At 43.8% G+C, this 27,251-nt stretch overlaps 1 protein-coding gene across 2 annotated transcripts; it reads left to right on the plus strand.

Moving 5' to 3' along the window:
• Positions 1-20,885: 20,885 nt before the first annotated feature.
• Positions 20,886-27,243, plus strand: LOC125530851. 2 transcript variants are annotated; one of them, XM_048695277.1, is made up of 10 exons: positions 20,886-21,359; positions 22,269-22,312; positions 22,388-22,493; positions 22,592-22,712; positions 23,533-24,101; positions 24,534-24,798; positions 24,911-25,184; positions 25,476-25,640; positions 26,210-26,698; positions 26,785-27,243. In XM_048695277.1, the coding sequence occupies exons 1-10, from the start codon at positions 21,134-21,136 to the stop codon at positions 27,058-27,060; spliced, it is 2,535 nt and encodes an 844-aa protein (XP_048551234.1). In that variant the 5' UTR covers positions 20,886-21,133; the 3' UTR covers positions 27,061-27,243. The 2 variants fall into 2 exon arrangements, with proteins under 2 accessions (XP_048551234.1, XP_048551231.1); XM_048695274.1 differs by having other exon boundaries at positions 20,888-21,359; positions 24,528-24,798.
• The last annotated feature ends 8 nt before the right edge of the window (positions 27,244-27,251 follow it).

A 27,251-nucleotide genomic window follows, 5' to 3' on the forward strand; every position in this document is an offset into this window, starting at 1 on the left:
TGAAGACCAAACTTGTAACTCAAATATTCGCCTCCGCGATCAGATCGTAGAAACTTTATTTTCTTGTTACGATGATTTTCCACTTCACTCTAAAATTCTTTGAACTTTTCAAATGTTTCAGACTTATGTTTCATTAAGTAGATATAACCATATCTGCTCAAATCATCTGTGAAGGTCAGAAAATAATGATACCTGCCGCGAGCCTCAACACTCATCGGACTGCATACATCAGTATGTATTATTTCCAACAAGTCTGTTGCTTGCTCCATTGTTCCGGAGAACGGAGTCTTAGTCATCTTGCCCATGAGGCATGGTTCACAAGCATCAACTGATTCATAATCAAGTGATTCCAAAAGCCCATCAGCATGGATTTTCTTCATGTGCTTTACACCAATATGACCTAAACGGCAGTGCCACAAATAAGTTGCACTATCATTATTAACTTTGCATCTTTTGGCTTCAATATTATGAATATGTGTATCACTACGATAGAGATTCAATAAACCATTCACCTTGGGTGTATGACCATTGAAAGTCTTATTCACGTAAATAGAACAACAATTATTCTCTGACTTTAAATGAATAACTGTATTGCAATAAACATGATCAAATCATATTCATGCTTAACACAAACACCAAATAACATTTATTTAGGTTCAACACTAATCCCGAAAGTATAGGGAGTGTGCGATGATGATCATATCAATCTTGGAACCACTTCCAACACGCATCGTTACTTCACCCTTAACTAGTCTCTCTTCATTCTGCAATTCCCGTTTCGAGTTACTAATCTCAGCAACTAAACTAGTATCAAATACTGAGGGGTTGCTATAAATACTAGTAAAGTACACATCAATAACATGTATATCAAATATACCTTTGTTCACTTTGCCATCCTTCTTATCCGCCAAATACTTGGGGTAGTTCTGCTTCCAATGACCAGTCCCTTTGCAGTAGAAGCACTTAGTCTCATGCTTAGGTCTAGACTTGGGCTTCTTCACTTGAGCAGCAACTTGCTTGCCATTCTTCTTGAAGTTCCCCTTCTTCCCTTTTCCCTTTTCTTGAAACTAGTGGTCTTGTCAACCATCAACACTTGATGCTTTTCTTGATTTCTAACTTCGTCGATTTCAGCATTACGAAGAGCTTGAGAATCGTTTCCGTTATCCCTTGCATATTATAGTTCATCACGAAGTTCTAGTAACTTGGTGATAGTGACTAGAGAACTCTATCAATCACTATCTTATCTGGAAGATTAACTCCCACTTGATTCAAGTGATTGTAGTACCCAGACATTCTAAGCACATGCTCACTAGCCGAGCTATTCTCCTCCATCTTGTAGGCAAAGTGCTTGTTAAAGGTCTCATACCTTTTGACACGGGCATGAGTATGAGATACCGATTTCAACTCTTGGAACATCTTATATGCTTTGTGACGTTCAAAACATTTTTGAAGTCCCGCTTCTAAGCCGTAAAGCATGGTGCACTAAACTATCAAGTAGTTATCATACCGAGCTTGTCAAACATTCATAACGTCTGCATCTGCTCCTGCAATAGGTCTGTCACCTAGCGGTGCATCAAGGACATAATTCTTCTGTGCAGCAATGAGGATAATCCTCAGATCACGCACCTAGTCCGCATCATTGCTACTATCATCTTTAAACATAGTTTTTCTCTAGGAACATATCAAAAAATAAACGAGGAACTATATCGCAAGCTACTGATCTACAACATAGATATGCAAATACTATCAGGACTAAGTTCATGGTAAATTTAAGTTCAATTAATCATATTACTTAAGAACTCCCACTTAGATAGACATCCCTCTAAACATCTAAGTGATCACGTGATCCAAATCAACTAAACCATAACCGATCATCACGTGAAATGGAATAGTTTTCAATGGTGAACATCAATATGTTGATCATATCTACTATATGACTCACGCTCGACCTTTCGGTCTCAGTGTTCCGAGGCCATATCTGTATATGCTAGGCTCGTCAAGTTTAACCCGAGTATTCTGCGTGTGCAAAACTAGCTTGCACCTGTTGTAAGAACGTTGAGCTTATCACACCCGATCATCACGTGGTGTCTCGGCACGACGAACTTTTGCAACGGTGCATACTCAGGGAGAACACTTGTACCTTGAAATTTTTAGTGAGAGATCATCTTATAATGCTATCGTCAATCAAAGCAGAATAAGATGCATAAAGGATAAACATCACATGCAATCAATATAAGTGGTATGATATGGACATCATCATCTTGTGCCTTTGATATCCATCTCCAAAGCACCGTCATGATCACCATCGTCACCGGCGCGACACCTTGATCTTCATTGTAGCATCGTTGTCGTCTCGCCAATTATTGCTTCTATGACTATCGCTACCGCTTAGTGATAAAGTAAAGCAATTACATGGCGATTGCATTTCATACAATAAGGCGACAACCATATGGCTCCTGCCAGTTGCCGATAACTCCGTTACAAAACATGATCATCTCATACAATAGTAAAATATAGCATCATGCCTTGACCATATCACATCACAATATGCCCTGCAAAAACAAGTTAGACGTCCTCTACTTTGTTGTTGCAAATTTTACGTGGCTGCTACGGGCTGAGCAAGAACCGTTCTTACCTATGCATCAAAACCACAATGATAGTTCATCAAGTTAGTGCTGTTTTAACCTTCAACAAGGACCAGGCATAGTCACACTCGGTTCAACTAAAGTTGGAGAAACTGACACCCGCCAGCCACCTGTGTGCAAAGCACGTCGGTAGAACCAGTCTCGCATAAGCGTAAGCGTAATGTCAGTCCGGGTCGCTTCATCCAACAATACCGCCGAACCAAAGTATGACATGCTGGTAAGCAGTATGACTTGTATCGCCCACAACTCACTTGTGTTCTACTCATCCATATAGCATCTACGCATAAACCTAGCTCAGATGCCACTGTTGGGGAACGTAGTAATTTCAAAATTTTCCTACGCACACACAAGATCATGGTGATGCATAGCAACGAGAGGGGAGAGTGTCTACGTACCCTCGTAGACCGTAAGCGGAAGCGTTATGACAACGCGGTTGATGTAGTCATACGTCTTCATGATCGACCGATCCTCAGTACCGAACGTACGGCACCTCCGCGCTCAGCACACGTTCAGCACGATGACATCCCACGAACTCATGATCCAGTAGAGCCTCCAGGAAGAGCTTCGTCAGCACGACGGTGTGGTGACGGTATTGAAGGAAATATGCCCTAGAGGCAATAATAAAGTTATATTTTATTTCCTTATATCATGATAAATGTTTATTATTCATGCTAGAATTGTATTAACCGGAAACATAATACATGTGTGAATACATAGACAAACTTAGTGTCACTAGTATGCCTCTCCTTGACTAGCTCGTTAATCAAAGATGGTTATGTTTCCTAAACATGAACAAAGTGTTGTTATTTGATTAACGAGGTCACATCATTAGTTGAATGATCTGATTGACATGACCCATTCCGTTAGCTTAGCACGATGATCGTTTAGTTTGTTGCTACCGCTTTCTTCATGACTTGTACATGTTCCTCTGACTATGAGATTATGCAACTCCCGAATACCGGAGGAACACCTTGTGTGCTACCAAACATCACAATGTAACTGGGTGATTATAAAGGTGCTCTACAGGTGTCTCCGATGGTACTTTTTGAGTTGGCATAGATCGAGATTAGGATTTGTCACTCCGATTGTTGGAGAGGTATCTCTGGGCCCTCTCGGTAATGCACATCACTATAAGCCTTGCAAGCAATGTGACTAATGAGTTAGTTGCGGGATGATGCATTACAGAACGAGTAAAGAGACTTGCCAGTAACGATATTGAACTAGGTATTGAGATACCGACGATCGAATCTCGGGTAAGTAGCATACCGATGACAAAGGGAACAACGCATGTTGTTATGCGGTTTGACCGATAAAGATCTTCGTAGAATATGTAGGAGCCAATATGAGCATCCAGGTTCCGCTGTTGGTTATTGACCGGAAATGAGTCTTGGTCATGTCTACATAGTTCTCGAACCCGTAGGGTCCGCACGCTTAACGTTCTGTGACGATCGGTATTATGAGTTTATGTGTTTTGATGTACCGAAGGTTGTTCGGAGTCCCAGATGAGATCAGGGAGATGACGAGGAGTCTTGAAATGTTCGAGATGTAAAGATCGATATATATTGGAAGCCTATGTTGGATATCGGAAGTGTTCCGGTGAATCGGGGATTACGGAGTACCGGAGGTTACCGGAACCCCCGGGAGCTAAATGGGCCATGATGGGCCTTAGTTGGAAAAGAGAAGAGGCAGCCCTACATGGGCTGCGCGCCTCCCCCTTCCCCTATCCCCTAGTCCTATTAGGACTAGGAAGGTGGCCGGCCCCCTCCTTCTCCTTTCCCCCTCCGTGAATCCTATTCCAACTAGGATTGGGGGGGAATCCTACTCCCAGAGGGAGTAGGACTCTCCTGGCGCACCCCTTGTGGCCGGCCAGCCTCCCCCCTTTGGTCCTTTATATACTGAGGTAGAGGCACCCTAGAACACACAAGTTGATCCACGTGATCTATTCCTTAGCCGTGTGCGGTGCCCCCAGCCACCATATTCCTCGATAATACTGTAGCGGAGTTTAGGCGAAGCCCTGCTGCTGTAGTGCATCAAGATCGTCACCACGCCGTCGTGCTGACGGAACTCTTCCCCGACACTTTGTTGGATCGGAGTCCGGGGATCGTCATCGAGCTGAACATGTGCTCGAACTCGGAGGTGCCGTAGTTTCGGTACTTGATCGGTTGGATCGTGAAGACGTACGACTACTTCCTCTACGTTGCGTCAACGCTTCCGCAGTCGATCTGCATGGGTACGTAGACAACACTATCCCCTCTCGTTGCTATGCATCACATGATCTTGCGTGTGCATAGAATTTTTTTTGAAATTACTACGAAACCCATCAGTGGCATCCGAGCCTAGGTTATTTATGTTGATGTTATATGCACGAGTAGAACACAAGTGAGTTGTGGGCGATATAAGTCATACTACCTACCAGCATGTCATACTTTGGTTCGGCGGCATTGTTGGACGAGACGACCCGGACCAACATTACGCGTACGCTTACGCGAGACTGGTTCCCCCGACGTGCTTTGCACACAAGTGGCTTGCGGGCGACTGTCTCTCCAACTTTAGTTGAACCAAGTATGGCTACGCTCGGTCCTTGCGAAGGTTAAAACGGAGTCTATTTGACAAACTATCGTTGTGGTTTTGATGCGTAGGTGAGATTGGTTCTTGCTTAAGCCCGTAGCAGCCACGTAAAACTTGCAACAACAAAGTAGAGGACGTCTAACTTGTTTTTGCAGGGCATGTTGTGATGTGATATGGTCAAGACATGATGCTGAATTTTATTGTATGAGATGATCATGTTTTGTAACCGAGTTATCGGCAACTGGCAGGAGCCTTATGGTTGTCGCTTTATTGTATGCAATGAAATCGCGATGTAATGCTTTACTTTATCACTAAGCGGTAGCGATAGTCGTAGAAGCACAAACTTGGCGAGACAACAACGATGCTACGATGGAGATCAAGGTGTCACGCCGGTGACGATGGTGATCACAACGGTGCTTCGGAGATGGAGATCACAAGCACAAGATGATGATGGCCATATCATATCACTTATATTGATTGCATGTGATGTTTATCCCTTTTATGCATCTTATCTTGCTTTGATTGACGGTAGCATTATAAGATGATCTCTCACTAAATTATCAAGAAGTGTTCTCCCTGAGTATGCACCGTTGCGAAAGTTCTTCGTGCTGAGACACCACGTGATGATCGGGTGTGATAGGTTCTATGTTCAAATACAACGGGTGCAAAACAGTTGCACACGCGGAATACTCAGGTTATACTTGACGAGCCAAGCATATACAGATATGGCCTCGGAACACGGAGACCGAAAGGTCGAGCGTGAATCATATAGTAGATATGATCAACATAATGATGTTCACCGATGAAACTACTCCATCTCACGTGATGATCGGACATGGTTTAGTTGATTTGGATCACGTGATCACTTAGAGGATTAGAGGGATGTCTATCTAAGTGGGAGTTCTTAAGTAATATGATTAATTGAACTTAAATTTATCATGAACTTAGTACCTGATAGTATCTTGCTTGTTTATGTTGATTGTAGATAGATGGCTCGTGATGTTGTTCCGTTGAATTTTAATGCGTTCCTTGAGAAAGCAAAGTTGAAAGATGATGGTAGCAATTACACGGACTGGGTCCATAACTTGAGGATTATCCTCATTGCTGCACAGAAGAATTACGTCCTGGAAGCACCGCTGGGTGCCAGGCCTGCTGCAGGAGCAACGCCGGATGTTATGAACGTCTGGCAGAGCAAAGCTGATGACTACTCGATAGTTCAGTGTGCCATGCTTTACGGCTTAGAATCGGGACTTCAACGAAGTTTTGAACGTCATGGAGCATATGAGATGTTCCAGGAGTTGAAGTTGATATTTCAAGCAAATGCCCGGATTGAGAGATATGAAGTCTCCAATAAGTTCTATAGCTGCAAGATGGAGGAGAACAGTTCTGTCAGTGAGCATATACTCAAAATGTCTGGGTATAATAATCACTTGATTCAATTGGGAGTTAATCTTCCAGATGATTGCGTCATTGACAGAATTCTCCAATCACTGCCACCAAGCTACAAGAGCTTCGTGATGAACTATAATATGCAAGGGATGAACAAGACTATTCCCGAGCTCTTCGCGATGCTGAAAGCTGCGGAGGTAGAAATCAAGAAGGAGCATCAAGTGTTCATGGTCAACAAGACCACTAGTTTCAAGAAAAAGGGCAAAGGAAAGAAGAAGGGGAACTTCAAGAAGAACGACAAGCCAGTTGCTGCTCAAGAGAAGAAACCCAAGTCTGGTCCTAAGCCTGAAACTGAGTGCTTCTACTGCAAGCAGACTGGTCACTGGAAGCGGAACTGCCCCAAGTATTTGGCGGATAAGAAGGATGGCAAGGTGAACAAAGGTATATGAGATATACATGTTATTGATGTGTACCTTACTAATGCTCGCAGTAGCACCTGGGTATTTGATACTGGTTCTGTTGCTAATATTTGCAACACGAAACAGGGGCTACGGATTAAGCGAAGATTGGCTAAGGACGAGGTGACGATGCGCGTGGGAAACGGTTCCAAAGTCGATGTGATCGCGGTCGGCACGCTACCTCTACATCTACCTTTGGGATTAATATTAGACCTAAATAATTGTTATTTGGTGCCAGCGTTGAGCATGAACATTATATCTGGATCTTGTTTAATGCGAGACGGTTATTCATTTAAATCAGAGAATAATGGTTGTTCTATTTATATGAGTAATATCTTTTATGGTCATGCACCCTTGAAGAGTGGTCTATTCTTATTGAATCTCGATAGTAGTAATACACATATTCATAATGTTGAAGCCAAAAGATGCAGAGTTGATAATGATAGTGCAACTTATTTGTGGCACTGCCGTTTAGGTCATATCGGTGTAAAGCGCGTGAAGAAACTCCATACTGATGGACTTTTGGAACCACTTGATTATGAATCACTTGGTACTTGCGAACCGTGCCTCATGGGCAAGATGACCAAAACACCGTTCTCCGGTACTATGGAGAGAGCAACAGATTTGTTGGAAATCATACATACAGATGTATGTGGTCCGATGAATATTGAGGCTCATGGCGGATATCGTTATTTTCTCACCTTCACAGATGATTTAAGCAGATATGGGTATATCTACTTAATGAAACATAAGTCTGAAACATTTGAAAAGTTCAAGGAATTTCAGAGTGAAGTTGAAAATCATCGTAACAAGAAAATAAAGTTTCTACGATCTGATCGTGGAGGAGAATATTTGAGTTACGAGTTTGGTGTACATTTGAAAAATTGTGGAATAGTTTCGCAACTCACGCCACCCGGAACACCTCAGCGTAATGGTGTGTCCGAACGTCGTAATCGTACTTTACTGGATATGGTGCGATCTATGATGTCTCTTACTGATTTACCGCTATCGTTTTAGGGATACGCTCTAGAGACGGCCGCATTCACGTTAAATAGGGCACCATCAAAATCCGTTGAGACGACACCTTATGAACTGTGGTTTGGCAAGAAACCAAAGTTGTCGTTTCTAAAAGTTTGGGGCTGCGATGCTTATGTGAAAAAGCTTCAACCTGATAAGCTCGAACCCAAATCGGAGAAATGTGTCTTCATAGGATATCCAAAGGAAACTATTGGATACACCTTCTATCACAGATCCGAAGGCAAGACTTTTGTTGCTAAATTCGGAAACTTTCTAGAGAAGGAGTTTCTCTCGAAAGAAGTGAGTGGGAGGAAAGTAGAACTTGACGAGGTAACTGTACCTGCTCCCTTATTGGAAAGTAGTACATCACAGAAAACTGTTCCTGTGACACCTACACCAGTTAGTGAGGAAGTTAATGATAATGATCATGAAACTTCAGAACAAGATACTACTGAACCTCGTAGATCAACCAGAGTAAGATCCGCACCAGAGTGGTACGGTAATCCTGTTCTGGAAGTCATGCTACTAGATCATGATGAACCTACGAACTATGAAGAAGCGATGATGAGCCCAGATTCCGCAAAGTGGCTTGAAGCCATGAAATCTGAGATGGGATCCATGTATGAGAACAAAGTATGGACTTTGGCTGACTTGCCCGATGATCGGCAAGCAATTGAGTCTTCAAGAAGAAGACTGACGCTGATGGTAATGTTACTGTCTACAAAGCTCGACTTGTCGCAAAAGGTTTTCGACAAGTTCAAGGGATTGACTACTATGAGACCTTCTCACCCGTAGCGATGCTTAAGTCTGTCCGAATCATGTTAGCAATTGCCGCATTTTATGATTATGAAATTTGGCAGATGGATGTCAAAACTGCATTCCTGAATGGATTTCTGGAAGAAGAGTTGTATATGATGCAACCAGAAGGTTCTGTCGATCCAAAGGGAGCTAACAAAGTGTGCAAGCTCCAGCGATCCATTTATGGACTGGTGCAAGCCTCTCGGAGTTGGAATAAACGTTTTGATAGTGTGATCAAAGCATTTGGTTTTATACAGACTTTTGGAGAAGCCTGTATTTACAAGAAAGTGAGTGGGAGCTCTGTAGCATTTCTGATATTATATGTGGATGACATATTATTAATTGGAAATAATATAGAATTTCTGGATTGCATAAAGGGATACTTGAATAAGAGTTTTTCAATGAAAGACCTCGGTGAAGCTACTTACATATTAGGCATTAAGATCTATAGAGATAGATCAAGACGCTTAATTGGACTTTCACAAACAACATACCTTGACAAAATTTTGAAGAAGTTCAAAATGGATCAAGCAAAGAAAGGATTCTTTCCTGTGTTACAAGGTGTGAAATTGAGTAAGACTCAATGCCCGACCACTGAAGAAGATAGAGAGAATATGAAAGATGTTCCCTATGCATCAGCGATAGGATCTATCATGTATGCAATGCTATGTACCAGACCTGATGTGTGCCTTGCTATAAGTCTAGCAGGGAGGTACCAAAGTAATCCAGGAGTGGATCACTGGACAGCGGTCAAGAACATCCTGAAATACCTGAAAAGGACTAAGGATATGCTTCTCGTATATGGAGGTGACAAAGAGCTCGTCGTAAATGGTTACGTTGATGCAAGCTTTGACACTGATCCGGACGATTCTAAATCGCAAACCGGATACGTGTTTACATTAAACGGTGGAGCTGTCAGTTGGTGCAGTTCTAAACAAAGCGTCGTAGCGGGATCTACATGTGAAGCGGAGTACATAGCTGCTTCGGAAGCGGCAAATGAAGGAGTCTGGATGAAGGAGTTCATATCCGATCTAGGTGTCATACCTAGTGCATCGGGTCCAATGAAAATCTTTTGTGACAATACTGGTGCAGTTGCCTTGGCAAAGGAATACAGATTTCACAAGAGAACCAAGCACATCAAGAGACGCTTCAATTCCATCCGGGATCTAGTCCAGGTGGGAGACATAGAGATTTGCAAGATACATACGGATCTGAATGTTGCAGACCCGTTGACTAAGCCTCTTCCACGAGCAAAACATGATCAGCACCAAGGCTCCATGGGTGTTAGAATCATTACTGTATAATCTAGATTATTGACTCTAGTGCAAGTGGGAGACTGAAGGAAATATGCCCTAGAGGCAATAATAAAGTTATTATTTATTTCCTTATATCATGATAAATGTTTATTATTCATGCTAGAATTGTATTAACCGGAAACATAATACATGTGTGAATACATAGACAAACTTAGTGTCACTAGTATGCCTCTACTTGACTAGCTCGTTAATCAAAGATGGTTATGTTTCCTAACCATGAACAAAGTGTTGTTATTTGATTAACGAGGTCACATCATTAGTTGAATGATCTGATTGACATGACCCATTCCATTAGCTTAGCACCCGATCGTTTAGTATGTTGCTATTGCTTTCTTCATGACATATACATGTTCCTATGACTATGAGATTATGCAACTCCCGTTTGCCGGAGGAACACTTTGGGTGCTACCAAACGTCACAACGTAACTGGGTGATTATAAAGGAGCATTACAGGTGTCTCCAAAGGTAGATGTTGGGTTGGCGTATTTCGAGATTAGGATTTGTCACTCCGATTGTCGGAGAGGTATCTCTGGGCCCTCTCGGTAATGCACATCACTTAAGCCTTGCAAGCATTGCAACTAAATGAGTTAGTTGCGGGATGATGTATTACAGAACGAGTAAAGAGACTTGTCGGTAACGAGATTGAACTAGGTATAGGAATACCGACGATCGAATCTCGGGCAAGTAACATACCGATGACAAAGGGAACAACGTATGTTGTTATGCGGTCTGACCGATAAAGATCTTTGTAGAATATGTAGGAGCCAATATGGGCATCCAGGCCCCGCTATTGGTTATTGACCGGAGACGTGTCTCGGTCATGTCTACATTGTTCTCGAACCCGTAGGGTCCGCACGCTTAAGGTTACGATGACAGTTATATTATGAGTTTATGCATTTTGATGTACCGAAGGTTGTTCGGAGTCCCGGATGTGATCACGGACATGACGAGGAGTCTCGAAATGGTCGAGACATAAAGATTGATATATTGGAAGCCTATGTTTGGATATCGGAAGTGTTCCGGGTGAAATCGGGATTTTACCGGAGTACCGGGAGGGTTACCGGAACCCCCCGGGAGCTAAATGGGCCATGATGGGCCTTAGTGGAAAAGAGAAGAGGCAGCCCTACATGGGCTGCGCGCCTCCCCCTTCCCCTAGTCCTATTAGGACTAGGAGAGGTGGCCGGCCCCCTCCTTCTCTTTTCCCCCTCCGTGAATCCTATTCCAACTAGGATTGGGGGGGAATCCTACTCCCAGAGGGAGTAGGACTCTCCTGGCGCACCCCTTGTGGCCGGCCAGCCTCCCCCCTTTGGTCCTTTATATACTGAGGTAGAGGCACCCTAGAACACACAAGTTGATCCACGTGATCTATTCCTTAGCCGTGTGCGGTGCCCCCAGCCACCATATTCCTCGATAATACTGTAGCGGAGTTTAGGCGAAGCCCTGCTGCTGTAGTGCATCAAGATCGTCACCACGCCGTCGTGCTGACGGAACTCTTCCCCGACACTTTGCTGGATCGGAGTCCGGGGATCGTCATCGAGCTGAACGTGTGCTCGAACTCGGAGGTGCCGTAGTTTCGGTACTTGATCGGTTGGATCGTGAAGACGTACGACTACTTCCTCTACGTTACGTCAACGCTTCCGCAGTCGGTCTGCGTGGGTACGTAGACAACACTCTCCCCTCTCGTTGCTATGCATCACATGATCTTGCGTGTGCATAGAAATTTTTCGAAATTACTACGAAACCCATCAGGTATTGATGAAGCTACCGACGCAGGGCTTCGCCTAAGCACTGCTACGATATGACCGAGGTGGATTATGGTGGAGGGGGCCAGCGCACACGGCTAAGAGATCAATGATCAGTTGTTGTGTCTCCAAGGGGTGGCCCCCTCCCCGTATATAAAGTAGTGGAGGAGGGGGAGGGGTCTGGCCTCCTATGGCGCGCCCCAAGAGGAGTCCTACTCCCACCGGGAGTAGGACTCCCCCTTCCAAGTAGGAGTAGGAGAGGAGAAGGAAGGGAGAGAAGGAGAGAAGGAAAGGGGGGTGCCACCCCCTCCTTGTCCAATTCGGACTAGAGGGGGAGGGGGCGCGTGGCTGCCCTGGCCGCCCCTCCTCTTCTCCCACTAGGGTCCATTAGGCCCAATATACTCCCCGGGGGGGGGGGGGTCCGGTAACCCCCCGGTACTCCGGTATATGTCCGAAACCTCCCGAAACACTCCCGGTGTCCGAACATAGTCGTCCAATATATCAATCTTTACATCTCGACCATTTCGAGACCCATCGTCATGTCCGTGATCATATCCGGGACTCCGAACTACCTTCGGTACATCAAAACACAAAAACTCACAATATCGATCGTCACCGAACTTTAAGCGTGCGGACCCTACGGGTTCGAGAACTATGTAGACATGACCGAGACACGTCTCCGGTCAATAATCAATAGCGGAACATGGATGCTCATATTGGTTCCTACATATTCTACAAAGATCTTTATCGGTCAAACCGCATAACAACATACGTTGTCCCCTTTGTCATCGGTATGTTACTTGCCCGAGATTCGATCGTCGGTATCTCAATACCTAGTTCAATCTCGTTACCGGAAAGTCTCTTTACTCATTCCGCAATGCATCATCCTGTAACTAACTCATTAGTCACATTGCTTGCAAGGCTTGTAGTGATGTGCATTACCGAGAGGGCCCAGAGATACCTCTCCGACAATCGGAGTGACAAATCATATTCTCGATCTATGCCAACTCAACGAACACCATCAAAGACACCTGTAGAGCACCTTTATAATCACCCAGTTACATTGCGATGTTTGGTTCACACAAAGTGTTCTTCCGGTAATCAGGAGTTGCATAATCTCATAGTCATAGGAACATGTATAAGTCATGAAGAAAGCAGTAGCAACAAACTAAACAATCATCGTGCTAAGCAAACGGAATGGGTCAAGTCAATCACATCATTCTCTAATGATGTGATCCCGTTAATCAAATGACAACTCATGTCTATGGCTAGGAAACTTAACCATCTTTGATTCAACGAGCTAGTCAAGTAGAGGCATACTAGTGACACTCTGTTTGTCTATGTATTCACACATGTACTAAGTTTCCAGTTAATACAATTCTAGCATGAATAATAAACATTTATCATGATATAAGGAAATAAATAATAACTTTATTATTGCCTCTAGGGCATATTTCGTTCAGTTTCAGCATCAGAAATAGAAATATCATAGGGATTCTCAGGTGTGTCAACAACAGGTTCACTAAAAGCATGCAAAGTCCTATCATTTTTCTTTTTCTTCTTCTTAGAAGGACTAGGTGCATCTACATTAGTTCTATGAGAATCTTGCTCAATTCTCTTAGGATGGCCCTCGGGATACAAAGATTCCTGAGTCATTCTACCTCCTCTAGTCACAACTTTAACATCATTATCATTTTTCTTATTATTTAATTCATTGAGCAAATCATCTTGAGCTTTAAGCACTTGTTCTACTTGAGTGGTAACCATAGAAGCATGTTTACTAATAAGTTTAATTTCACCTTTAACTCTAGACATATAATCACTCAAGTGTTCAATCATATAAGCATTACGTTTCAATTGTCTACCAACATAAGCATTGAAGTTTTCTTGTTTAACAGTAAAATTATCAAACTCATCCAAGCATTGGCTAGCAAACTTAGTAGACGGGATTTCACATTTATCAAATCTATAGAGAGAATTTACCTCTATTACCTGTGTCGGGTTATCAAGACCATGTGTTTCTTCAATAGGTGATAAATTCTTAACATCTTCAGCCTTATTACCTTTTTCTTTCATAGATTTCTTTGCCTCTTGCATATCTTCAGGACTGAGAAATAGAATACCCCTTTTCTTCGGAGTTCGTTCAGGAAGTGTCCAATTATTATCATTACTCAACATATTATTCAATAGTAATTTAGCTTGATCAACAGTTCTTTCCCTGAAAACACAACCAGCACAACTATCCAGGTGGTCTCTGGAAGCATCGGTTAGTCCATTATAAAAGATATCAAGTATTTCATTTTTCTTGAGAGGATGATCAGGCAAAGCATTAAGTAATCGGAGAAGCCTCCCCCAAGCTTGTGGGAGACTCTCTTCTTCAATTTGCACAAAATTATATATTTCCCTTAAGGCAGCTTGTTTCTTATGAGCGGGGAAATATTTAGCAGAGAAGTAATAAATCATATCTTGGGGACTACACACACAACCAGGGTCAAGAGAATTAAACCATGTCTTAGCATCACCCTTTAATGAGAACAGAAATAACTTAAGCATATAGTAGTAACGAATCTTTTCCTCATTAGTGAATAGGGTGGCTATATCATTCAATTTAGTAAGATGTGCCACAAGAGTTTCAAATTCATAGCCATAAGAAGGATTACATTCAACCAAAGTAATTAACTCAGGATCGACAGAGAAATCATAATCCTTATCAGAAATACAGATAGGTGAAGTAGCAAAAGCAGGGTCATATTTCATTCTAGCATTCAAAGACTTTTCTTTCAGCTTAGCTAACAGTTTCTTAAGATCATATCTATCTTTGCAAGCAAGAAGATTTCTAGCAGTTTCTTCATCCATAACATAACCCTCAGGAACATCAGGCAATTCATATCTAGGGGGAGAATCTTCATCATCACTTTCATCAATATTATCAGTTTCAATAATTTCATTCTCTAACCCCAGCAAGTTGTTCATCAAGAAATTCACCTAGTGGCACAATATTATCAAGCATAGAAGTAGTTTCATCATAAGCATCATGCAAAGCAGAAGTGGCATCATCAATAACATGCGACATATCAGAATCAATAGCAAGTGTAGGTGTCGCAAGTTTACTCAAAACAGACGGTGAATCAAGTGCAGAGCCAGATGGCAGTTCCTTACCTCCCCTCGTAGTTGAGGGCTTGGTTCTTTCATCTTTCAAGTTCCTCATGGTGATCAACAGATACAAATCCCCAATGACTCAAAGAATAGAGCTATACTCCCCGGCAACGGCGCCAGAAAATAGTCTTGATAACCCACAAGTATAGGGGATCGCAACAGTTTTCGAGGGTAGAGTATTCAACCCAAATTTATTGATTTGACACAAGGGGAGTCAAATAATATTCTCAAGTATTAACAGTTGAGTTGTCAATTCAACCGCACCTAAAAGACTTAATATCTGCAACAAAGTACTTAGTAGCAAAGTAATATGGTAATAGCGGTAATGGTGGCAAAAGTGACAGTGGTAGTTTTGTAGCAATCGTAACAGTGGCAACGGAAAAGTAACTAAGCAAAGATCAATATGTGAAAAGCTCGTAGGCAATGGATTAGTGATGGATAATTATGTCGGATGCGATTCCTCATGCAACAGTTATAACAGAGGGTGACACAGAACTAGGTCCAGTTCATCAATGTAATGTAGGCATGTATTTCGAATATAGTCATACATGCTTATGGAAAAGAACTTGCATGACATCTTTTGTCCTACCCTCCCGTGGCAGTGGGGTCCTATTGGAAACTAAGGGATATTAAGGCCTCCTTTTAATAGAGTACCAGACCAAAGCATTAACACTTAGTGAATACATGAACTCCTCAAACTATGATCATCATCGGGAGTGGTTCCGATTATTGTCACTTCGGGGTTACCGGATCATAACACATAGTAGGTGACTATTGACTTGCAAGATAGGATCAAGAACTCACATATATTCATGAAAACATAATAGGTTCAGATCTGAAATCACGGCACTCGGGCCCTAGTGACAAGCATTAAGCATATTAAAGTCATAGCAACATCAATCTCAGAACATAATGGATACTAGGGATCAAACCCTAACAAAACTAACTCGATTACATGATAAATCTCATCCAACCCATCACCGTCCAGCAAGCCTACGATGGAATTACTCACGCACGACGGTGAGCATCATGAAATTGGTGATGGAGGAAGGTTGACGATGACGATGGCGACGGATTCCCCTCTCCGGAGCCCCGAACGGACTCCAGATCAGCCCTCCCGAGAGAGATTAGGGCTTGGCGGCGACTCCATATCGTAAAACGCAATGCATCCTTCTCTCTGATTTTTTTTCTCCCCGAACATGAATATATAGAGTTGGAGTTGAGGTCGGTGGAGCCTCAGGGGGCCCACAAGACAGGGGGCGCGCCCCCCACCCTCGTGGACAGGGTGTGGGCCCCCTGGTGTTGATTCTTTCGCTAGTATTTTTTATATATTCCAAAAATATTCTCCATAAAGTTTTAGGTCATTCCGAGAACTTCTATTTCTGCACAAAAATAACACCATGGCAATTCTGTTGAAAACAGCGTCAGTCCAGGTTAGTTCCATTCAAATCATGCAAGTTAGAGTCCAAAACAAGGGCAAAAGTGTTTGGAAAGTAGATACGTTGGAGACGTATCACTCCTCGTGCACTAGACATGCTAGACTTTTTTCACCAATGCCGTTGTTTGCTACATAAAAGAGTGACGTTGTCGAGAATCGATCTTAGCTATCGGAGGAGATGATCTCCATTCTTAGTATGTATCAGTCGGTTACCCTTGTCTCCCATGAACCCCAGGCACCAATTACCACGGATCGAGGCCAATGAACACTTTTTCTTCCCCTTTTACCATGCTAGGTTTGCGAGTTCCTAATGGCGGTGTCTTGAAGATCAAGGCAGTTTTACACGAAAATAAAAGACACAATACTTCACTCATATTTACCCAAGTCATGCAGGATGTTGCGATGTAATTGGTGAAATATAGATGACAATTCCGAAGAATCTCGATGTAACCTTTAAGTTTATCTGGAATGCTTGTCATTTTTACGTTGTAGTTTATTTCACCCAATGTACTTTTATCGTGTTTTTGAGATAATATATATATCATTCATAAAACGAAACTAGAAAGACAGCAAAACCTAGCAATACCCCAAAATACTCCAGCTAAGAAAGACAATTACAATCAAGACTGAAGAATCCAATGAGCTATCATAGTGGCCACCAAAGAAAAAGGGAACAAAACACCTTTTACCCAAGTTAGACGCGGCTCCATCGCTTGTCTACAGTTTTTTGGATCTCCAGCTCAAAGACGAAGCAATTGTCATTGAAAGAATCTGTCCGGGGCGGCACCCCGGACACGCCATCCTACTCAAGATGTGAGACCCTCCCGCGACTACATCGGAGAAGGAACCTGACCCGCTATCCTCCACCATCTTCCAGTTGCCGTCGACGTAGATCACCGTCGGCACCTGCCCTTGAACAACCTCTCCTGCTCCGCACCGACGCCTGATCAAACGGCGTCCCAACGGCAAACCCCGAGGACACAAGTCTGCCACAAGGATGTCGTCGCCGCCACACTATGCATACTTGATCAGACTAGTTCCCAAATCCATCACCGACCATGGAGCATAATGCCCCGTCAGGGAAAGAACCGACGCTTCTTTATTCAGCACCGTCGTTGTCATCACCAAAGCCATGGCATTGAGTTACCAAAACCAAAATTAGTGGACACCGTGCAAGGGATTGGTTTTTCAAACCTTACTCATGCTTCAGGCACATGCACACACACACGTTTTTTTTTTCCCAATACAACAATTATTATTCCTTTCTGCAATATATACATGACAAGCTCCTCCTGCACCAAACATGCTAGACTTTTTTCACCAACGCTGTTGTTTGCTACATAGAAGAGTGACGTTGTCGAGAATCAATCTTAGCTATCGGAGGAGATGATCTCCATTCTTAGTCTGTATCAGTGGGTTACCCTTGTCTCCCATGAACCCCAGGCACCAATTACCACAGTTCGAGGCCAAGGAACACTTTTTTCTTCCCCTTTTACCATGCTAGGTTTGCGAGTTCCTAATGATGGCGTCTTGAAGATCAAGACAGTTTCACACGAAAATAAAAAGACACAATACTTCACTCATATTTAGCTGAGTCTGCAGGATGTTTCGATGTAATTGGTGAAATATAGATGACAATTCCGAAGAATCTCGATGTAACCTTTAAGTTTATCTGGAGTGCTTGTCATTGTTTACGTTGCGGTTTATTTCACCCAATGTACTTTTATCGTGTTTTTGAGATAATATATATATCTCATTCATAAAACAATGAGTAAAATTCAAGTCACATAGACATCAACCTGACGAAACTAGCAATACCCCAAAAGACTCCAGCCAAGAAAGAAAATTACAATCAAGACCAAAGAATCCAATGAGCTACTATGGTGGCCACCAAAGGAAAAGTGGACAAAACACCTATTTACCCAAGTTAGACACGGCTCCATAGCTGATCTGCAGCTTTTTGAATCTCCAAAGTAATTCCCCAAAGACGAAGCCATTGTGATTGAAAGAATCTGTTGGGGCAACACCCTGAACACACCATCATACTCAAGATGTGAGACCCCCACGAGACTACACCGGAGAAGGAACCTGACCCGCTATCCTCCACCATCTTCCAGTTACCGTCGACGTAGATCACCGTCAGCACCTGCCCTTGAACAACCTCTCCTGCTCCGCACCGACGCCTGATCAAACGTCGTCCCAACGGCAAACCCCGAGGACACAAGTCTGCCACAAGGATGTCGTCGCCGCCACACTATCCATACTTGATCAGACTAGTTCCCAAATCCATCACCGACCATGGAGCATAATGCCCCGTCTGGGAAAGAACCGACGCTTCTTTATTCAGCATCGTCGTTGTCGTCGCCAAAGCCATGGCATTGAGTTACCAAAACCAAAATTAGTGGACACCGTGCAAGGGATTGGTTTTTCAAACCTTACTCATGCTTCAGGCACATGCACACACACACGTTTTTTCCCAATACAACAATTATTATTCCTTTCTGCAATATATACATGACAAGCTCCTCGTGCACCAAACATGCTAGACTTTTTTCACTAATGCTGTTGTTTGCTACATAAAAGAGTGACGTTGTCGAGAATCAATCTTAGCTATCGGAGGAGATGATCTCCATTCTTAGTCTGTATCAGTCGGTTACCCTTGTCTCCCATGAACCACAGGCACCAATTACCATGGTTCGAGGCCAAGGAACACTTTTTTCTTCCCCTTTTACCATGCTAGGTTTGCGAGTTCCTAATGATGGCGTCTTGAAGATCAAGAAAGTTTCACACGAAAATAAAAAGACACAATACTTCACTCATATTTAACTGAGTCTGCAGGATGTTGCGATGTAATTGGTGAAATATAGATGGCAATTCCGAAGAATCTTGATGTAACCTTTAAATTTATCTGGAATGCTTGTCGTTGTTTACGTTGCGGTTTATTTCACCCAATGTACTTTTATCGTGTTTTTGAGATAATATATACTCATTCATAAAACAATGAGTAAAATTCAAATCACGCAGACACCAACCTGACGAAACTAGAAAGACAACAAAACCTAGCAATACCCCAAAAGACTCCAGCCAAGAAAGAAAATTATAATCAAGACCGAAGAATCCAATGAGGTACTACAGTGGCCACCAAAGGAAAAGGGGACAGAACACCTATTTACTCAATTTAGACCCGGCTCCATCATTGATCTTCAGCTTTTTAGATCTCCAAAGTAATTCCCCAAAGACAAAGTCATTGAAAGAATCTGTCGGGGCAGCACCATGAACACGCCATCATACTCAAGATGTGAGACCCCCACGAGACTACATCGAAGAAGGAACCTGACCCGCTATCCTCCACCATCTTCCAGTTGTCGTCGATGTAGATCACCGTCAGCACCTGCTTTTGAACAACCTCTTCTGCTCCGCACCGACGCCTGACCAAACGTCGTCCCAACGGCAAACCCCGAGGACACAAGTCTGCCACAAGGATGTCGTCACCGCCGCACCATCTATATTTGAACATAGTAGTTCCCAAATCCATCACCGACCATGGAGCATAATGCCCCGTCAGGGAAAGAACCGACGCTTCTTTATTCAGCACCGTCGTTGCCGTCACCGAAGCCATGACATCGAGCGACCAAAACCTAAACTAGTAAGAGCCTAAACGGAGGCCTACACAGGTCGGCGCACGCGAGGTTCGACGACCATCCTCACCACCGATGATCAAAGAGGTCGTTAGCATGGGGAAGCCGCTGAAAGACAACCCCAAAGACTTGTTGCACCTAGAGAGGGTAGATTACCTTTCATTTCTTCCACGATGAGAAGAAAGAAAACCAGACTTGTTTGTATTTTTGCCGCTTTTGAACCAACAAAGTCGAATAGATTTATGATGCAAAAAAAATACGAATAAAAACATCCATGGCTAATAGACACGTCACGTATGTACACGCATTGTCACCTGATGGATGGTGCACATTCCACGGACTCCACCGGCCCCGCCGAGTATAACGACACATCATGTAGTAATAAGTAAAATGGAGAAACCTTATACAAACCATAAATAAAAAAATAAATAAACACGTTGTTGATGGACGGTGTATGTTCGACGGACTCCGCACGCCAAAAAAACAAGCAGGACACAAGCTGTCCAAACAGGATGAATTTGGAAAGAAACACAAACCGTTTGGTTTGGTTTGGCAAGGAAGGAAGGAGAAGGCCCCAGCTGTCGGTGCCCCGGGCCGGGGTTGCGGCGTGCGGGAGGGGCTGGTTGGGTTTTCAAACCCTACTCCTGCTCCGCTCCGACACAAGGCACGCCCACGCACGGTACACAGCGGCACACAGGACTCTTTCCCCCCTTCCCAGTCCAGCTGGGAGCATTATTTTTCCATCCAGCAATATATACTCCAGCTCCCCCCTCCTGCCTGCGCTAGGCTAGCTTCCTTCGTCCGTTCGTCCGAGGGTGCGTGGCGTGTGCGTGTGCGTGCGGCGATACGACACACGGGACTCACGCGCGGCGGCGGCGAGGGTTTTGCCTGCTGCTGCTCTCCCCACGCGGCGGCGGCGGCGGCGGCTGGAGTAGCCGTCGGATCCGGAGGGAGGGGCCTGCAGCGCCATGAGGGGCGGCGGCCGGGGAGGAGGGGGCGGCGGGAGGGGGCAGCAGCAGCAGGCCCGCGGGGCCGCGGCGGCGGGGGACGGGGCGGAGATCCCGCAGGCCTCGCGGAAGCTCGTGCAGGGGCTCAAGGGGATCCTCGCCGACCGCACCGAGGCCGAGATCTACGCCACGCTCCTCGACTGCGCCATGGACCCCGACGTCGCCGTCGAGCGCCTCATCTCCCAAGGTACCCTCGCCTCCCCCCCGCCCCCCATGCCTGGAATTCGCCTCGTGTATTACTAGTGCCTTGTCGGTCAGCGCTAGGGTTTGTAGCCGATTGGCGTGCGTGCTAGTCCGCGCAGCTCGTTAGTGATTTCGCGACGCTCCCTTGCGGCTGTGACTCCCAGCGTGGGCCCTAGCTATCGCGCTAGCATCCTATCGCCTGGCAATCTGGAGCGGATTTCTGACACGACGATGTAGTGTAAGGCATGTGATTTGTATGCATGTATCTGCTGTTAGTTTGATCCAATGCGGATTTGCAGTGTTCAATAATGAGCAAAGCAGCTTTGATTTTGCTGTGTGAGGAAGCAGCAGCTGTGGTGCCTCGTGATGTAAGCAGGTCCAGTTTAGTGGCTTGATCTATGTGCTCCTGCACTCTTAAGTAGTAAGTTTCATAAATAGGATATAGTTGGTCCATGTAGATTATCCACATTTAATATCTTCAATCCATGGTTGACTTATGGGGCTGTTGTGTAAGAGGCTGCACATTGCATTGAGGTGTAGATAGTGTGTAAGCTTTCACCTGGAGATTAATTTTGCATTTATTATGTTGTGAGTGTTATAGATGCATTCATTATTGGTGCATCATTCCTTTTGTTCAAAAGAGTGGCAGTTATTTTGTGTGTTTGAAACTAGTACATTTGGTAATCTTTTTATTCTTGGGAAACAAGTCTATTAACTCACTAGAGACGATGACAATGGCCTTTCTTTGCAGTAAGAGCCGAATGGAAGATCCTCCTGTTCGTTTGTTTCTGTGGATCATACCTGTCCTATGCTCATGCTTTATCTAATGCTTACCTACACATATGATATTTTCTACACAAGCAACTAACTGTATGTTGGCAAGTTATCTAATTCTATTGTCATGTTTGTTCAGATCCCTTCCATGAAGTGAGGAGAAAGCGTAGCAACAAAAAGGAGGTCAGTGCATTTTTGGCATTTCTGTTGTTTAAGTATGCCACTTGCTCGTTCTCCTGACAAACTCTTAACCTGCAGGTAAAAGCTCCTCAGGAAACAAGGTCTCGCCCCTTCTATAAACCTGCATACCGAGGTTCTAAGGTTGGCTCGGATCGAGGTGGACGTGTTTACTCTGGTCCGGGAGGTAACGTGCTAAATCATGTATTGTGACATCATAACAAAGTTTGATTTTGTACAGTCACTCATTTTGTTTGTGTTATCAACATAACAACATATGAGCAGACTCAACTGCTAGCGCTAAAGGTCCTATCAAGAAGGAAACAGAGTTACTTCCGCCACCGAACACATCAACCTCTGATGCTGTCAAGGATAGCAATCCTATGGAAACAATTTCAGAAGCTGGGTATGTAAATAGATCATGATTTTGCATAGCTATTCTCGTGAAATACTGATTATATTAGTTATTTTTTTTGCTCCAGTTTTGTTGCACTTCTTACAGCAGTTCTGTTATTCTCTGTTGTAATTATTGATTGATTGATTTATGTAGTGTCTAATCCATTCTTCTCTTAAGAAAATCAAGTACAACAAAAAATACATCACATGTTTCTGTAGTTTATTAACTGTCAAGCACCGTTAGATGATTTCACCCTTGTTAGCTTTCTTCCTAGATAAGGAACATAGCCAACTCCTTGTTGCAACTCTTGGTAGAAGGCTGAGGGAGGGAGGGAGTAGAGAACGAGTTAGGGTTTTTGCAGACATCACCGTCTTGAAAAAAAGTGAAATCAGATGATACAACTTCAGACTTGGCAGGATCATGATGCATTTTAGTTTGGCGATTAGGGAAAGACTGACCATATGCTCAGACCTGTCCTGCTTTCTAATTTTCATTTTATCTCTGCATCGTGCATGCTTGATTCTAATTTGACGATTAGGGAGAGATGGACCATGTGCTCAGAGCTGCCCTGTCTTCTAATTTTCATTTTATCTCTGCATTGTACATGTTTGATTCTTCATGTTCTGTGTTTTCAGAAAAATTACGTGTGTTTCTATCAGAAGTTCAGAACAATTACAAACTGGAACAGTAGCTTTTTTAGTTTTTATATGATGCACAGCTTCACTCGCTTGTTTATACATTGTATGCTTAGTGACTACCTGGTAATGCAAGTACATAGCTCGAGGACTTCCTTGACAGACTTCCTAACCTTTTGTGCTTTTGTTACCAGTAATTTAGCTGATGCGAAGTCTACCAGTTTCCAGCCTCCGCAAGTGCAGCATGGTTGGGGTGGGGTGCCAGGGCGCCCTTCTTTGGCTGAAATAGTGAAGATGGGCAGGCCTCAAGCTAAATCTGGGGCCAGACCGGTTGCAAATAATGCTGCCAAGCCAGCTGTTGGTGGTTCAGTCGCTGCCAATGCAAATCTTAACACAGTTTTGCCGTCAGAAGGGGACCGTGTCACAGCTGAGAAATTACCAAATGGCACTATTCAGTCCCCCTCTGTACCTAAGGAGGACTCTGTTGGCATATTACCTTCAGGACAGGGGTCTGATGTGCCAGAAGGCATCGGTGCTGCTTCCGCAAATGTGAGCGCACCAAGATCATTTACCCTGGAGGTCAAGAATGACGACGCTGGAGATGCCAACGAGCAAACTAAGGAGACAAGTGGAAGCAATGCCACTGGCCTAACATCTCCAGGACCATTATCCCCGTCTGATAAAGGCACGATCTTGAATAATGACTTGATAGAGAAAACAGATGTCTATCTCTCTGATGAACATTCATTTGAACACAACCAAAGTAAGTTATGAACGATGTCATTTACCTCTTCTTATCTGTACTTTCATTTGTGCCTATGTGAAGATCTGTTATGCTAGAACATACTGGAGTTTATATTTCTGTATGACCCCGAGCTGTTTTTATTTTTTGATGCATGTTTATTGCCTATTATCAGCTCACCCACTGGCAAACATGCATGTCTTACCTATCAAACACAAGGTTCAGTGTGATGTGTGTACATCAAACCCTGATTTCCGTGCCTCTTTTCTGATTTCTTTTTACCTTGGGTCTCCCTGACTGTAGAGCTTATGCATACCTCTTTTCGCATTTCATGTTGCATGCTCCCTGCTTGTCTAACTGACCAGAATTCCCTGTCTTTCTAGTCACTCTCTTTTGTTAATTATAGATAGATCGTCTTTCTCAATTTTAATGATTTCATCCTTCTAGATGCAGATTCAAATGGTGATATGTCTACTACAGCGTATGAGTTGGAACACTTGACTATACATGAGGAAAACAGACCAAAACCATCTGATGATAACCCAGCTGTAATAATCCCAGGCCATCTTCAGGTTTCCAATGCAGATTTTGCGCACTTGACATTCGGTAGTTTTGTGTCTGGGACACTTGATGCGCCATGCTCCATGATGCCTGCCAATAGTGACGTGGAGGTCGCAGCAGTTCCTGATAACCAGTCAGGGGACCAATGTGATGCCAGGTATGAATTTCTTCATCAAATTCTTTACGCCCTCTTCATCATGTGAAGTCCTTCATTTTCAGTATCTCCACTGTCCTTCATCATGTGACATTTTTGAGTCCTTCATTTTCAGAATCCACGAATTTGAAAACAAGGAGACAGTAACTCCTGCAGCCAACGAGTACATTGCTTCTGCACCAGATAGTAATGCAGAGAATCCTGATATTACATCAGCACAACAGTCTGAAGTGGGAAGAGCTGATTTACTGGATGTTACAAACAACACCGAATACAATTTATCATCTGATTATGCCACGTCAAGTGCAGTACAACCAGAGCCTACCGTGCAGACTTATCTGCAGGACAATCGTCAAATGCAAAACATTTCTCCCCTCTCTAACTTCATGGTATGTGCTCATTTCTTATCTTGGTTTATTTATAAGAACTTCTATTGATATGTTGTTACTTTCCATGTATGTACATGTAATATTAGAGTTGTGATTATTTTGGTATATCACATCTACCACCATGTTGATACGAAATGAAGAAACCAACTACCTGACCTAATAGTGGATAAAAATGCCCTGGTGCAAACTGTATTAATTGTATTTGCTAACCAGTGTTTCCAAAATGCAGTTTTTTAGTCCTGCTCTGGCTTCATTCTTCCTTCATTGACAAACTTGTTTTATTACTTGCAGCAAGGAAATATGCCAAATGGCCTATTGCCACCAGCAATACCGCCTTTCCGTGAGTTGGATCCAGCATTCTCGCTGCTGCTTACTAACCCTCCATTGGCTACAATGGTTCATGGTACACCACAATCGTCCGTGAACAATGCAACTGTTCCTTCACAGCCACAAGAGGTATGAACACTTCACTGAATCATGGACTAGACGACAACTCTTTTGAGAGTAGCCATGCATTACAAATTCTATATGTACGAATTCATTCTTTCTGGTAAAAGGGTAAAATAGATTTGTTTGCTGGGGAACCTGTGTTAGTTGTATACAGTTTTGCTTGCTGCGCTCTAAAATGTGTCTGGAAGTTGCAGCCTGCAACCAGGATAACTCTTGCTTACTGCTCTTAGTGCAGCTATGCTGTATGTTAATTGTTAACTATGCCCAGAGTGTTAGCACTTAGCAGTCAATTTTTGGTCATGTTTGGTCAAATCCTGTTGTAGTTACATCTGCCTCATGCTTTATTTTGTTCAGTTCTGTGTCCTGTGGCTAGCAACAGTTCCATTTGTGCCTAATTCTGCGTGGGCATTTTTAATCTAGAGAGCTAAATCATAGATGTATTACTCATTAGGATTTTATTATGCTGTTATTTGTGTTACTAAAAAAGCTACAATCTGCTGTTCTCTTGCTACGTTAGATGTTGTGTTTTCTTAGTTATTACTGCATCACTATTCTAATATGGTTTGTTCTTGTAGAATGTTAATCAAGGTGGTTTATCCAACCCACAGTTGACCCACTCTCAGGGAAGCACCGGCATTGCTCCAGGTCCTCCTCTGCCTCACCATCTTGCTGCGCTTCATCCTTATGCTCAAGGAGGTCTTCCCCTTGGATATGCAAGCATGATCGGATACCCATCTTTACCGCAAAGCTATGCGTATCTCCCGCCTGCTGCCTATCAGCAACCATACATGAACAGCGGTCTATTCCACCAAGGCGCAGCTGCAGCTCCCAACTCGGGCGTAAAATACCCAATGCCACAATACAAGGGCAATGTTCCTCTTGGGAGCCTTCCACAGCCAGCCTCGATGCTCTCCAACTACGTTGGAGGTTTCGGGACTGCAAATGGCATGCCTCAAAACTTTGCCCTGAACCAAAGCAATCCGCCGGCAACCACAGCTCCTGGGTTTGATGGAGCAATGCCCTCCCAATACAAGGATGGAAACCCCTACATGTCTCTACAGCAGGTAAGAGATTCACACAAGAGTGGGGAACTAGATTTATATATCAGGAAATTTGTACGGATTGCTAATTTGCATGTTTGTCTCTGCAGGGCGAGAACCCTGCAATGTGGATGCATGGAGCTGGTTCGCGAGGAATGCCGCCTCTTGCTGCCAACCCCTTGTATGGCTATCAAGGGCAGCAAGGCTACCAGGGGCAGCAGGGCCATCAGGGCGGCCTTAGGCAGGGGCAGATGCCGTCGCAGTACGGCGCAGCGCTCGGGCAGTCGCAGCCAGGCCTAGGACCCGAACACCAAAACCCCAGCGACGGAAACTTGAGTGCTGCCGCCGCCGCCCAGGCTAACCAAATGTGGCCGAATGGCTACTGATTCAGCACCCCCCCTTGTCAGCTGTCCTGAATAGAGATATAGAGTTGGTAGCTACTGTGAAATTTTGGAAAGAGGCCCGTGAGATGTGTTCCAACATGTTCAACCTGTAGTGTTTCCTAGGGACCTCGGCTGTAGCTCAACTTGTTTATTTTCAGATCAGATAGAAAAGAACGGTTTATTGTCTGTCTGTC

The sequence above is a fragment of the Triticum urartu genome, chromosome 1 (genome assembly GCF_003073215.2).
Source record: "Triticum urartu cultivar G1812 chromosome 1, Tu2.1, whole genome shotgun sequence".
Classification (NCBI taxonomy): Eukaryota; Viridiplantae; Streptophyta; class Magnoliopsida; order Poales; family Poaceae; genus Triticum; species Triticum urartu.

Excerpts from the sequence above, each read along its gene's own strand:
- LOC125530851 (XM_048695274.1), top strand. The coding sequence starts at position 21,134 with ATGAGGGGCGGCGGCCGGGGAGGAGGGGGCGGCGGGAGGGGGCAGCAG. Across the intron at positions 22,494-22,591 it reads TGTTTACTCTGGTCCGGGAG|ACTCAACTGCTAGCGCTAAA; the intron begins GTAACGTGCTAA and ends ACATATGAGCAG. Across the intron at positions 24,799-24,910 it reads GGGGACCAATGTGATGCCAG|AATCCACGAATTTGAAAACA; the intron begins GTATGAATTTCT and ends CTTCATTTTCAG.